General features: G+C 39.0%; 2 protein-coding genes across 4 annotated transcripts in view; one reads left to right on the top strand and one right to left on the bottom strand.

The window, feature by feature from the left end:
* The window catches only part of nbeal2 (neurobeachin-like 2), a 51,497-nt gene extending 44,503 nt beyond the window's left edge, over nucleotides 1-6,994 (bottom strand). For 2 of the 3 annotated variants that reach the window (XM_028012498.1, XM_028012497.1), the window contains exon 1: nucleotides 4,845-6,994. In XM_028012498.1, coding sequence (XP_027868299.1) covers nucleotides 4,845-4,919 — 75 coding nt within the window. In that variant the 5' untranslated portion in view covers nucleotides 4,920-6,994. The remainder of the gene's footprint in view (nucleotides 1-4,844) is intronic. The other variant, XM_028012500.1, reaches the window with a different exon arrangement.
* Nucleotides 6,995-7,192: 198 nt separating this feature from the next.
* On the top strand, nucleotides 7,193-15,222 carry ccdc12 (coiled-coil domain containing 12). The gene is made up of 7 exons (XM_028012509.1): nucleotides 7,193-7,367; nucleotides 9,712-9,785; nucleotides 13,088-13,167; nucleotides 13,249-13,310; nucleotides 13,393-13,427; nucleotides 13,891-13,967; nucleotides 14,455-15,222. The coding sequence occupies exons 1-7, from the start codon at nucleotides 7,242-7,244 to the stop codon at nucleotides 14,532-14,534; spliced, it is 534 nt and encodes a 177-aa protein (XP_027868310.1). The 5' UTR covers nucleotides 7,193-7,241; the 3' UTR covers nucleotides 14,535-15,222.
* The last annotated feature ends 214 nt before the right edge of the window (nucleotides 15,223-15,436 follow it).

Raw genomic sequence — 15,436 nt, forward strand, 5'->3', positions numbered from 1 at the left:
TGAGATTCCAGATAGGAAGTGAGACCAGTTTGCTAATGAGAAGTAAAACAAAACTGGCTCCACCCGTTAAGAAATCCTTTACAAAGTTCTCATTGATTAGCCTCCCATGAGAAAAATTACTGCCATCGTATCCGATTCTTTCCCTGCACATTACTCAGAGTAAGAAGCATTTGATTAAGGTTTTTTAATGAAATATGTACTGACACTGCTATTAAAGCCAAAGTCCTAAACAGGCATGCAAAACTAACTCTGCAAACTGTGCTATTTAGCAGTTTTTTTTGCACATGGCCAAGCAGCTGTGCTTCTCTGTGCTGCTTGGCATTCTGCTTCGCTCCGGCTTCCTGCACAAGTGAAAGCAAAGAGGACTTTGATTTTCCTGGTTGGCGGCTCTGTTGGTAAACAGAGGAGGTCGTGGCTCATGGTGGGTGTCGGGGGGTGGGGAAGCAGGGATTCGATCACACAACTTTCATCAAAAGCTGCAGGAATGGTTGCTGCTGCAGGTTACATTCAGAATCAGGTGAACGCGGCCAGATGAGTAATGTCATTTGTTCAGCTCTCAGAGCGATCCAAGGGGGATGGTTTCACAGCTGTGCCGATGAGTGGCAGTCGAGTTGTCACTGTGGTCTGGCTTTCCCTCTAAGGGCTTTAATTAGTCCCCTCAAGTAAGAGGTCACAGAATAATCACAGATTGTTTTTCTGCGAGCAGGAAATCTTTTGGATCACCACTAATCGTTAGGAAAGATGCTTATTTGCTTTTTATTCTCATTCTATGGACATCTGGAGGGCTATGTTTCGATGTTGTCTCTGGGTCATTTTCTCAATGCAAATCCCAAACATCTTGAGCTTATTTAGAAGTAAACTCTAAAGGTGAATGACTGTTTGGTAAGGAGTTGTCTGGGCTAAACGAAGGATGTGCAATATAACATATGAATGCATCAGTCAATAACAGCTCAAAAATAAATTACCAACAGATAAAGACCTGCAGATAAGGCTAAGTTTTGTTCGGTGGTGACTAACAGGGCAAAGCTCATATAAGCTTGGTAAAATGGGACGAAGTTTATAGCTTTACTTTTAAAAGGTCATATAAAAATAGATACATAAGTTTCCTAACTGACTTTGACTTTGATAAAAATAGCAACAATAATTCATTTCCTCTATAAAGGAAGTGGAATGATCATCAACAGTGACTTGCAAAAGTATCCATGCTCCCTGAACCTTTCATATTTTGTTGCATAACAATAACAAAGATGTATTTTATTAAGACTTTTATGTCAGACCAGCACAAAGTAAGGCATAATCATCACCTACATACCTTTTAAAAAAGCCAACTTACTTAAAAAGCCCACACCCTTTAACACTTCTTTAGGCACAATCTGAGAAGGTGAAGTTTGTCATGATTTGATCTGCCTTTTCTTTGCCTGTAAGGGATAAAAACTAGCATTATAAATGAGAATATAACTCCTGAAGCAATGCCAGCAGGGCTGGTTTTAACCTGGCAAGATAAAAAACAAGAACTGAAGCCTGGCTCTGCTATGAAGATCTGTTAACACAACCATAGGTTTGTTTAGCACTTAGCTGCAAAACCCAGAGAAAACTCAAGAAGCATTTAGAGTGTAAACATCGTATCTTTACAGTGGCCCCTGAGTTATTTATTGATCTAAAGTATGTGAAGGATGCATGGGATGATAAAGAAAGTGGGAGGCTTTAAAAAAAAGCAGACATTAAGGAAACCATCAATAGAGATAATTTGTTATTCAGCACCTGCATGTTTGATCACTTTTATGGAAAATATTTCTCGTTGCCTCAGAGCGTCTTTCAAACAATCCACATACAGTAAGTCGGTGATCTAGAAAGTCCTTAGAGGGGTGTGTGATTTCTTACACAATTGAAGGAAACTGAGCTCTTTTTTTTCAATGACAAGCCTGTGCAAGTTGTGCTTTTTTATAGCAAGTACGTGAAGGCTGAGGGCATTCAAGTCCTAAACTACTACAGAGAGAAATGTTAGAAAACCTGAAGAGACAAACAGCTGAAATGATGCATCTAAAACAAATAAAGCTTGTCATCCATGGGGACTCTGCGTGAAGCTGCTGAGGGTTCGTCAACAGTTTTGATAAAAAACTCAACAAAGCCCGGGTTCGCTGTGCAGATCAACTTATTTACTATAGTCAAATCTCTCCTTGATGTATGACAAACCAGATCTGTGAGTCAGCAAAGGGATATGTCCAGTTGAAAAATGATTTTCTGTGCCAACTCACCTAACAGGCAGATAACAAAAGCACTAAACACAATGGTGTGGTAGGCTCTAAAGGAGAGGCTGGGGAATCAGTTCTGCTGCTTCTCTGCAGCCTCTTGTGTTTCTATGCTGTGTGAATCACATAAAGAGGTTGCATCAGACATGAGTTATATCCTTTACCTCTACTATCTGAGAAGATGAAAAACCAACACTGATGAGAACAAGTGTTGATTTTCGGTATTTAAAAGACTATTATTAGCCATTTTTTAAATTTATAACAGGGATAGAGGAAAGTGACAGACAGCCAAGATGCACCTTAATAAGGAAGTAGTCTCACACACACAGAGATGCTAGACAACTCTCACTCAGAGGAGTTTCAGGGTAACTCCTCTGCACCAAACACCACAAAACACACACTTTATCTCTGATTCTTTCTAGCAACAGACTAAGACGGCAGTGCAAATTACAAGCTGTTGTGTTTCTTGCACACCAGAAAGCTCTGCACATCTACAGCTGTCTATGCAGCAGAAACTCAGAGGGGAAATAAAAGAGTAGATTAGAGAATAAGAAATCATTTGGGATCAGCCAAAAATGATCAAGATGACTCATTTGATAATATGTTGTGCAAGAAGTCATACACTAAAGCTCTGATAGGTGTGGGCTGGTTACCTGAATCAAGATTTACTGTGCCCTGCTGGTCAGCTGGTAGGAGATTCTATTTTATTTTTACTAATAGAAAGGTTAACTGTTGACAGTGAAGGCGTTGAAACTGAACTCATTAAAGCAACAAACATCAAACTGTGCGCTGAAGGGCAAATAGTTTTAAATTAAAGAAACCAGAGCGTAAAATGCAGTTTGTTTTAAATATTTGAGTAAATACCATAATAAAAGAGTAAAAACAGACTATGTTTACTACTGTAGTGAACATGCCTGACTTTTGATTTTCCACATTTAACTGCCATCTTCTCAAATGTATTTTGGATCATAGGATGTGATTAGGCCTGACGAAACTACATAGATAAAAAAAGAGTCTTAATGAAATTTCTTTAATTGTCAAAACTGCAGATCTGCTGTGAAGAGAGGCTGTAAAGAGAGAGAGAGTACAGGGCTATCCTCAGGCAAAGAAGCAGATTGCTAAGACATGAAATAATAAATGAGTCATTGCCCATTCAGAGCCAAGCTAAGCGGAGATGTAATCATTATTCAGAATCTAGGTTTCAAGAAAATTTATAAACATGAGTTTAGAGTAATAAATGATGATCTACTATGGAGTTAAACAGGCTATATGCCTAATTTATCCACAAATGCAGTGGCTGTCAAACTTTTTATAACAACTACCACTGGGGTAAAGGTTTTCCAGTCATACTTACTGCCATGCTTAAAATTGCAGTACAACAGACCAAGATTTCACAAGTTTGTTGAGTCATCTCATTAAAGAGGGGAACCAGAGACAGATCTTAATTGCTACCAATTAGAGGCTGGTTGAAGAATATATCTCCTCAAGCATTCAATTCTTACTCAGAAACTGGTTAAGATCAAGTTCTAACTTCAGATGTAAATGTTCCTGATGAACTGTTAACCCCATGAGTCATGAGCTAATTACCTGTGCCAAGTTATACCATCTAATCAGTTTCTATTCTAACTTATTACGAGCAGGATTGGGGTGTTGGCATGTCCTGGTAACTATCTCCAGCAGTCATTATCACAAGGCAACACAAGGACAAAATGGGACAAGTATGGGAGCAGACACTAACAACTGAAGGCAGTTTAGAGAGAACAATTAACCTAACATCCATGGAGTACCAGAGGAAACATCCATAGATCCACACAGAAAGCTGCTGAAGTGCTATAGTGATGGAGAACAGTATAACACAGTGCAGCCCCTCCCCACTTGTTGCTGTGTGGTGCCAGACAGCTGGCAAAAAGAAGGCTTCTACAAATAAAAGTACAACTTTGACTGTTGAGAAATATCTCCAAGTACTACAGAAAAATACATTCAGCCATGATATGGAAACTGAATTATCACCCTTCACTCTGCTAAGCTAATATGTTGTAATATTTTATAACTGGCAACTCTGAATTATCAGATCATGTACTGACCCTACATTGTGGCTAACTAACTTTACATTTTAGCTAGTAATTGGTTGGTACCAAAATTCCATTAAAAATAGTCATTGCATCCCGTTTTTAAGAACATTATCATACTGATGACACATGTTTCAGCGAGGAAGACAGGCAGCCAGGTAGGAACAGGAACAGGAAGTAGTCCCAGAAACACCTGCATCGCAGGTACATGATCTAATTAACTTTAAGATGTGTTTCAGTAGCAGTTTCTTCGTGACTAGAGGTGAAAAGTCTCGGAAATGTACGAAAACGACACACGATGCTTGTTTTTTTTACACAACGCAACCAAAGTCACACCAGATAAATAAACGCTGTTTATAGGCGAGCGGGCGAAAAAGAACCGATTTCCTCATATAAGCCTGACAACTAACCATGGGGCTCACAGGCCTGATTGTTATGCGTTTATCGGCTCTGAGTAACTCCGAAGTTCGGGCAGAGGAGCAACAACAACAGGTGTCATCGTCGGCTCTTCCGCACTCGCACTCACCTTTGTGTAATACAACATCCACAGCTCGTACAGCCTTTCCTTCGATGCCATTCCGCCGCCTCTGTGGTTGCTCATCACCTCCTCGTGTGTATTTCTCTTTTTCTTTCAAAAAATCGTGCGAGCGGCGTCTGGCTGAAGTTGCTTCCTAAAGGCAGGGGGACGCGGCGCGCTCCTGCCAACCATTCCTGCAAATATCCAACAGAGATACACAAATCCGAATGATAAAAAATAAATATTGAAAAAGAGCTGTCAGTGTCCAAATGCAAAGTTATCAGAAAACGCGGAGAAAAAAAACAAAAACAAAAAAACACCAAGTCGCTGATTCGAACACTTGCCGAAACTGTGCAAGCGCAGGGGAGGAAAATGCGTGGAAATACACGCCCGGAGAAACACCCATGTATGTCCGCAGTCACAGCGAGCTTGTCGCTGTATGGATCCTGCTGGAGAGGGCTCCCACGGAAGAAGCGAGAGATGCCATCCACTCGGGACTCAGAAACGGCAGCGCTGCCCGTTTTGGGATCAGCTGCTTTCAGAGGGCGGACAAGAAGCGACTGATCATCAACTACTGTTAACAAGACCATAAATTCACTGGGAAGTTGACTGGAGATCATGCTCACAGGTAGACTGATATTCTTAAAGACACATGCACAAATAAACACGGGCTTAACCAAACGCTGCCAAACATCAGCAGCAGACAAGTCTACCTGTTCAAAAAAGGAAAATAGAAATCTAAAAGCAAATTCTTTACAGTAGAAAGAATCAGGGCCATTTTTCCAGGCCGAGGAACGTGTGTTTTGGCACAATAAGCTGAACTTCAGACTCCATTATCAACTTGTAATGGTTCCTTGTTGCTTATTATGTTGTATTAAACAAGACTGTAATAAACAGCAGATGTTTTTGGGAATAAAAGGCCATTCATAAATGTATCTAGAAATAAAAATGAAGAAACAAAGACATAATTGTCATGCACTGCTAAAGGATGAATACTGAAATTAAAACCTATAAGGTTTTAAAGCATGGATTAGATAGAGGGTGCATTTTATTTTTTAATAAATAGTAGGAGGTCACAACAAATCTGTGGAAGACTAACACAAAGTGAAGTAGAAGGAGATGACACGTTCTGAAAATGTTTTATTTTTAAATTCTGAAAAGTGTGGCATGTGTTTGAAATCAACCCCCATTACTCTGATAGCCCTAAATGAAATCTGCGAATAGCATAATTACCGCTGCACTCTGCAAAATTGCTTAGTGTGGAGAAGAAAAAAAAAACATGTTAAAGAACAAATTTCAGACTTTTAGAAGAAGGTCTTTAGGTCATGTGAGTCTAGAATGATCTTTTTCACCTACATTCAGAATGATTGGTAGAAGCCTAACACTTTAAGTCCCTCTCAACAATCCATAGTTTAGCTAAAACCATATCTTTGTCTTGTTTACAAAATACTTTCCTTGCAAGTAATTGCAAAGAGGGAAGAAAACGGGAAAAGACATCACTTCTAAATGTCAGCACTGGTAGAGGCATAAAGCAAAAGCTTCATAGCTTTAATTGTAGCAAAAGGTAGTTGCACAATGTATTAGGTCAGAGGAGATGGTTAAAAAAGCATGCCACACCTTTCAGGTTTATATTTGTAAAAAAAGAAAACATTTTTTTGCATAAGTTTGTTTTCTTTTTCTGACTAGAGCATCGTTCAGTGGCTTTATTGAACCGTTTCTTTGTGTTGCTTGTGCAACACATTTAGAGTAGTGACCCATGGAACATACCCAAGATAAATAAAATGTACTATATTATTTCATTTTGATATTCAGCTTTTGTTAAACTGTGAATCTCATTTGGAACTGGAGTTTATTTATTTACTGACTGACCTTGAGCTTGTTTTTTTCCCTGAGGTTATCTTTCTAGGTTTTTCAACATCACCATGACAGGGTTGGGTTGTGACACGCTAATGTTAATCACCAGAACCACGGACCCAGTGCAGCTTGAGGAAGCTGAATTACTATGGCAATGGCCTACATTCCTAAACAAGACCTGACACTGTGACCATCAGCAAACGTTACAGTGAAGCGGTAATATTTGTTTACATGAACTTGAACCCATATATAGAGCATGTGTAAAATGTAATTGAATAATAAATAATTTGAGAAAAATAACTTGTCATCTACGCAAAATATTACAAATGCAAATATTATATGTAGCAATACATTAATAAATGTGTGTTTTTTTTTAATTTTCAAGACAATACCTCTTTTGTTATTTTACATAGATGCAAAAAATTACAATGGTTTCGTTGTTAATTGGGGGCACATTTGTTTTCAAAACAAAATCACATGAGCAGGCAACAGACCATCCAAGTTGAAGCGCTCGACGCGCGACTTTACGCCCTGCTGTAGCAGGGTCTGTTAATGGATGTCAGAGGGAGTCGAGCGGCGTGTGGAGAGATAAACATGGAGAAAAACGTCGGGTCGCTTCAGGAGCAGGCGCTGAAGAGAAAAGAGAGACTCAAAGCGCTGAGGGATAAAAAACGTCACGTAAGTCCCTCTTCTAGCTTGGAATAATATTTGAGAATTTGAACACGGTTAAGAAAGTCGTATTTTTTTAAGCTAGGTAACGTTAACAAACTTAGCTTCAGGCTAACGTTAGCCAATGAGTTGAGGCGAGGAATTGGAAAAATTATCCAATTTTAGTCAAATACATTGTGTATGTGTTTGTATAGTTGTTTAGATATTAAATTAAGATGAATTCAAGTCAAATTTGATTTTGTAATCGCAGTTGTGTGGCATGTTTTATCCTTTTTTTTGCAGTGCTGATTAGCTAAGCTAAATGTTGTATGTTCTTACCTCTATATGCTTCATGATTAGACTGAACTTCAAGGTTGATTTGTTCGTGCACATTGCTTTATGTTGCACCCATATTAACGTTTTTCAGCCACAACATTGAAAACCTGATGTTCGCTTGAGAAAGATCAGATGAAACTCCAGTAGATGAAATTACACGGTGTATTTGATCACATTACATTTGTGACAGGTCCTATTACATCGTTCATTTAATACCAGACTGCAAAGATTTAGTTAGGACAGTCCCTTGTGTTTTTGTTTTGGAAATAAAAATCTATGAGGCAAGCAGTTTTTCCCATCTCCCTTTACCCAATACCCTAAATAAAATCTAATACAACAAGTTTCCTTTAGAAGTCAACATATTTGTAATTGTATTCTACCTGGATGTATGTAGTGTCAGTATAAATGGCTAAATCTGCTTTTATTTCAATGACCCCTTCTGAAAGTAAACTTGAATTTTGAGTGAAAAATTAATACCACCTGTAACACATGTTTGTAAAACGCCCTGAGCGAGCTGATATCACTCTGAATTACAAAACCCCAAAGAATGGATTGGTGAAAAAAAAAAAAAAATCCAGATTTTCCAAAATTATTTCTTTTTAAACAGAAAACTTGATCAATTCACAAAATCAATTCAATTTTCCAGTTACCACTGTGCTCACAACATGAGTTGCACTATTGGCATTTATCTATGTCTTCCCAGAAAAAAAACAACATAGAAAATAATAATCATTGCTATAATTATAACAATCTTTCCCATTTATTTTGCATATTTGAATTAAAACATAAAATATTGCGTTAGAAATATCAACAGGACAGTAAGTCATTCCAAGAATAAAGGACAAGATTTAGTCACAAACCTAATATTCAAATCTAATATGGTTGTAGTAGTAAACAATTTATATGCATTTCTAGAATGCATTCTATTTTATAATCATAAATGCATACACAACATGCATTTGAGCTTTAATGTTTGGTTTTAGAGTAACAGCTTTGAGGCTCTCAGCCAAGTTACGAGTTGCAACAACTGCTAGATGTTACTAATTTTCTGACCTGCAACTTTAAGCAGAATAAGTAGGTGTGATTGTATTTCTAGATCCTGATCCACCTCCAGAGGTAAATGGTCGGTAGCAGAAGTAACCACGGAGACTTGTTCTCTGTTCACTTCACTGGGTGGGCTTAATATTTTATCCACTTTATCTCTGAGTGGGATCTGTTTGAAGCAAAGATGATTTCCAGTTCCTCATTGGGGTTGCAGTCTGTGTTGAAACATTTGACAGTTACAGTATTTTGCTCCACTATGGTCGTCTACATGTTTTACAAAGGGACTTTTGCAGAGACCTTGTTCAATGTGCCACCCAGCCCCTCCTCATCCTCTCTTTTCATAAGATCCTGTGATATTGCAATGGTTGATAAATGTTTCCTCCAGTCTGCAGTTGTTGTCCTTCTGTGCTGCACTTGAATTATACGTCACAGCCCTGAATTGTTCAAGCAGGTGGACAGGAAGCCTCTTCAGGAAAATAGAGTCTGGGAGGGGTTTGATTTCCTTTCTTTCAAACTTTGAAATTTAGGTCAATACATTTGAGAGGTGGAGGGGGCATGCTTTATAATTTTTGCAAATGAGTTTTGTAATTTGTCTCACTAGATTACATGCAAATAGATTTTGTGCAGGCAATACATTTGCTTTTTTGCCCGCCAGTACAAAAAACATCCAAATTTCCAGATTAATAATTTTTTTTTTTTTTTAACTCAGAAACTTCTGAACAGGTCAGCTCTTTAAGCAACGAAGTTCAAAATGTAAATGTGTTATTTGACTCCCAAATCACAGGACATTACACACACTCATAATTATGTTTGTCTATGCAAATGATGGTCTGTGGGTCTCCTGTGACAGACCTAAATTACGGTGATTCATATGTTCTTTAAAAAAAATTGGGAAGTGTCTTATTTTTTCATGGCTGAATTCAGTGATTCTTATTTTCCTTTTTGCTGTTATGCTATTTGCTAAAGTGGTCCTACTGTGCTGATGTGTCTGCAGGGACATGAGCAGGAAGATGAAGAACCAGAGAGCAAAAAGGCGGCACTAGAGGAGACTCCTGAAGAAAAGCACAGGTTGGATCTCCTTGCTCTCCAGAGATGCTCATGATTTGTTTGTTTTGTTTGCATATTGCTCTTTCTTCAGTGTTTGCTTCTTCTTACTTTACAGTTTAGACACAAACGGAACTGAAACTAAACTTGATGTGCAAGATCAGAGCATTTATCTGCGCTTTAATCGCCTCGCCACTGCATGTCTGTCTGTGTGTGCAGGTTGTGAGATTGGATGTTTACACTGGGCTTACACACAGCCTGGTGCCATTAGCAGCTCAAATATTGTGCAGCTCGCTCAACTTCATATTAGCAGTTGGTAGGAGGGAGCAGCCATCTTTCCTGTCCTACAGGACCTTTTTTTTCTCCATTGTTTACATTTAATGACTTTGTTCTAAAGGCACCTGAAGGAGTGCCGCAGCTTTTCCTCCAGTCCGACAGGACAGGTCTCTCTACCAGGGTGAAAATAGCCTCAGGGCTTACAAACATCTTTAGCGTTTGGGTGTAAAGAGTGTCAAGTATATTCTGGGGTTTCAGAACTGTGTTTTGCAAACACTGACACTGGTGTGCAATGTGCTGTGAGTGTAATGTATCTTGTTATCAGCATTAAAGTTTCATAGGAGATCGAGTTGCGAAAGCAGGTTGGTTTGGAAAAAAGAAATTCTTCTTGTCCCTTCAAGGTTTCTATCTCTCTGTTTTCTAACATTTTGTTCCAAGTCTAATCCACAAGATGCACCAACTATGCCTTGCAGCTTTTCCTGTTGCATCATGTTAGGTGTGGCTAAAACTTCAGTTCTTTTATTGAGAAAGATGGGCAAGCAGATTCCAAGTTCCTCGAGTTGACGAATTACATTCAAAGAACTTTGAACGCCTTTGAAATCTTTTGCTTCATGTTCATGCTTGCCGTGTTGTGTGTTAAAGTAAAGTAGCTGAGTATATCCTGGCCTGATATTATTGTAAACAGTTGAGCACTCCTACTGCGCTTCCTCCTCAGCAAGAGTTTTCTCAGAACATTTAGAGAGAGCCCCTCTCAGCTCATGCTCCGAATTTATCACTTTGTTTCACTTTGATGCCACTGTCTGCTTGAGGTGGAAATGTGTAAACACACCCCTCAGCGTTTAGAAGCATTTGAACTTGGTGACGGCTAATGACAAAAGAAAAAGCTTTGAGGGCAGAAGATTTACACACCTGTTGTCCGTCCTGTTCTTTGTTCTGCTCATGGAGGCAGTTGAAACATAATTTTTCCCTGGATCTCTTGCTACGTGTTTATTTTCAGGTGTGGGAGGAAAAAAGGAGTTAATAGTGATGGAGATGGTGTAAAATTCTGCTTAAATATTAATGGACACAACAGGGTGATTCTTAACAATGTTGACGACCTTCTGACCTTCTGCAGCACACTAAAAGGTTCAGGTTTCCATTTGCAGGTTCATCAAAATAAATGCAAGAATTTGCATTTACCTATTGAAATTGCTGGAATTATCTAAGCTCCTCTCCACAGAGATGAGAATGAAATTTAGTCAGTGATTGGAAGGTTGTAGGTTCGATTCCAGCTTCCTCCTGCCACATATCGATGTGCCCCTGGGCAAGGCACTTAACCCCAAACTGCCTACCGATCTGCGTATCGGTGTATAAGTGTGAGCGTTTGTGGGGGTGAGTGGGTGAATGTGACTAGTGTGAAGCGCTTTGAGTGGTCAAAATGATTGGAAAAGCGTTATACAAGTTCAGTCCATTTACCATTTCACCAGATACGGTGAGGTTTTAAAAAACGTTTTAAAACTGCAAAATATTTTCTGTCATGATGTTTCTATGACTAAAGATGAAAAGATCCAGGTTCTGTTTAGAAGTGTTTGAAATGAGCCTGATCTCTTTGCCTCAGCCATAGCAATATGTGAGGAACTCGGAGTAGAGCTGCTGCTCGTCTGGAACAACATCAGTAGAGTTGCTTCTGTCGGGATACTTCCTGGACCCAACCCTTTGGAGATTTTCCAGGCATGTCCCACCAGAAGGAGACCCCATGCTCGACCCAGAACTCACTGGAATAAGTTTGTGTTTGTCCTGGTTTGCCGTTTCTCAAGATCTCCCAGAACCAGCTGAAGAGTGTTGCTGGGTAAATGTTAGGCTTCCTTCTTTGACCAGCTACCTCCATGCGCCTTTCTTTGATAGCCAGACACCACGGCTGGATGAATATTAAAATCCAGTTTTCCCAGTCCTCTGGTTATCCCTCCATTCATTGGGATCGGGTTATAAAATTTTATCTAATATATCATTTGCATTTTTGTTTCCACACACAGTTGTAGAGTTTTAGGGGACGATATTCAAACAACGATTTAAGCTCCAGTCAACTTTGGCAGCAACAGGTGTGGGAGGGGAGCACTGTCCTACTCTGTGTCATAAAGTTGCAGAAAACGTTCTTTTACTTTGATCCATCATTAAAAGCAGTATGATAGAAAAGGTGTTGAAGCCGTAGCTGAATACATGTATCCAGCTGATCCCTGGTCAGTTGTAGAAAGATGTGATCTAACATTGGGATAAAGAAAGCTGGGTTACATGTAGTCTACTTAATGCAAGGGAAGTGTTTGATCATGCTGGCTTGCATAAGACATTTTTATTATTATTAAAGTGACAGTGCTTTACTCAGTCATATTTTGGTTGTTTTAACAATTAAAATAAAGTTTACATTTTTCTACCACTGAACCAGCATCGTAAGCATCTGATCTGCACACACACGTTTGCATAAACACAGGCACGTGTTTATGCAAAAACGCGTGTTTAGGCCTGTGGGATCCTGCTGCTCTCTGTCAGCCGAGAGCAGCAGGATCCCAGCTAGCTTTTTCACCCGTACCCATACAAGGCATTGGGCCGTCCGACAGAAGGAGTGTGATGGATCTATCAAGAGCGCAGCGTGTCAAGCTTCATCCCAAATCCACGCTAAGCTCTCAGCAGCTGATAAGTCTGTTGTGCCGTGCTTGTTAACCTCCGCCTCTGCACCCCTCGGTGTGATCCGCCAGAGACGTCGGCTAAGCTCGCCAAGAATCCCTCTGTGTGGAGCTGTGATGAAAGACGCGGCCGTTCTGCATTAAGGGAAGAATTCCTCAGCTGTTTTCTGCCCTCCGTGCCCAGGAGCAGGTGGAACATGTTAATCAGAAAAGCTTGCTGGTATAAATGGGGACATTATACTCTTACCACCCCTTTTTTAGACATTAGATGTGCAGCTGTGTGGGGATTTCAGATGATCTTTTATGTTCTTTAATTTGCCTACACTGCCACCTGCTGGATCGTCACATTTGTAAATATGTCCACTAAAGTTCTGGGGGGGGTTCTGTTTTCAGAGAGCTGAAACTGAGGAATTACACTCCGGAAGATGAAGAGCTGAAAGAGAGGCAGGTACCTAAAGCCAAACCAGCTTCAGGTGAGACTTTTGGATTGAAAACAAGCCTTTGGTGCTGCAGAAATGAGTTGTGCTGAAACTGATCATGTTCTTTGGTTGCAGTGGAAGATAAAGTAAAAGATCAGTTGGAGGCAGCAAATCCTGAGCCCATAATCGAAGAAGTGGTGAATACTTACTTTCGTTTAGATCTATTTTACATTAATAAAGCATTTTAAGTTGTCTAATTTACCTTATTTCTGCCTTTAGGATTTGGCCAATCTTGCACCAAGAAAACCAGACTGGTAAGCTCCATTTCAAAGTTTTGAATCAAGGTTGTACAATATCTACTAAGATAGTCATAGCTGTTGAAACTTTTCACATTTTGTCCAATTGTAATCATAAACCTCATTGTGTTTTACTAGAATTTTATGAGCTATACGTAAAAAGTATCCCTGCAGCATGATGCCACCATCACCGTGGGAGTACTGTATTAGTTTTCCATTATAAAGGCTGTTTTACATTCAGCACAAGAATTTCTGTTATTGTCTTGTCTTGTCTGAAAGTGTCTTGCACTTTCTTCTTCTTGTTTTCTGTACATGGATTTGTAGACAATGGGTTGCAATCTAATTTATTTAGAGGTATCAGAATATTATTGCCTAAAATTGTCATTTGTGGTCAAATTTAAACGATAAAATGGAAAAGAAACTGTATATTAGAAGAATTTATCAAGAACTCACCATGTGTTTTTCATTTTTTAATCTTCAGGGATCTGAAGCGTGATGTGGCAAAGAAACTGGAAAAGCTGGAAAGGCGAACGCAGAGAGCCATCGCTGAGCTCATCCGTTAGTATCAACCACTTTGTTTGCACTCTTTATCGCAGGATGTTGCAAAGATAACCATGTTTGGGAGGACTGTGAATTATTAGGTTAATTGCTCTGTGACTCCCAGATGTTATGGGGGCTTGATTTGAAGGACTCTGATAACCTCAGATGTCTGATTCCACCTGATAAGTGAGCAGCAGTCCAAAAATAGTTGGGTTCTGCCAGGGAAAAACGATACGGATTTTAAATTTTCCAGTATTTTAAATATAACACTTCTCACTTATACTTAAAACGCTTCAAGAGGACATGTTTTGAGTTAGCATGTGCTACAATAGCTGACTATTGATGCAAATAAATATTTTCTAGTTTTAAATTCAAACAGATACCACGAATGACGAAATTCTGCTTATCTACTCATCGTCTCATAAAAAAAGCATAACTACACTGGATTTTATTGGACCTGTGGTCTGATGTTTTTGTGAGGGATTGTTTGTGTGTTTATGTCCAGGGGATCGGCTGCGAGGCAGTGAGGAGGAGCTGGCTGCAGCGGTGGGAGCTGTGGGAGTGGAGGAGGGAGACTCGGACTGAATACGTGATGTAACGGGGAAACTGACAGAAACAGGAACGGCCTCAGTTCACTGTGCTTTCAAATGTGAGCTGTACATATTGGTTTCACCCTGCAGAGGAGACGGTTGGATGTGTTTTTTTCCTCACCTTCCTATGAGTCAAGTGTTTCATATGTGGTTTCTGAAGGTGTGTTTTATATATATATTTTTTTAAACATTTAAAATAAAATGGCTGTTTTTTTTTTTTAAATGTCTGAATTTCCTTGTTAAATAAATAAAGCTACTATAGAAGATATTTGGATTAAAACATCAGTTTGTAAGCAAAGACTTGAGTTCGTATTTCTCCCAAAGTCTAAATGAATCAGAAGGAAGAAGAGCAGAAAGGAAAATGTTATTTTTAGGCTTCATTCATCCTCTGTCTTCCATTGTGTGTTAGAGATCTGACTCACACTGATTCATTCCAACCTGACCGCTTTTATGCTGGTTAATTAAATATTTACAGAGAAAAGTTTAATTATCCTAGAATCCATCTATCTGTCCATTCTTTCATTAATCTATGATTTCATTAATCTGCCTATTCATTTATGTATTCATTCATCTTCTGCCATCCATTCTTCCTTTCATCTTTGTTTTCCATTCATTCTTCTGTTGATCTGTCCATCTTCATTCATCCATCTGTGTCCATCCAGCCAGTAAATAACTGAACTTGATCATACGTCTGTTTATCAATCCATTCATCTTTTCAGTTTTTCCAGCTTCTGTGTTTAATACTTGACGAAAAATGTCTAACATTAAAAATATTGTTTATACATATAAAAAAAATTTTAAATTGAGAAAAAAACAAGAATTATAACATTCCCTTGTTTAAAAGTAAATATACAATAAAATAAGAATATTGATACAAAAAACTTAGACACAACTATA

This window comes from Xiphophorus couchianus, chromosome 3 (genome assembly GCF_001444195.1).
Source record: "Xiphophorus couchianus chromosome 3, X_couchianus-1.0, whole genome shotgun sequence".
Taxonomy (NCBI): Eukaryota; Metazoa; Chordata; class Actinopteri; order Cyprinodontiformes; family Poeciliidae; genus Xiphophorus; species Xiphophorus couchianus.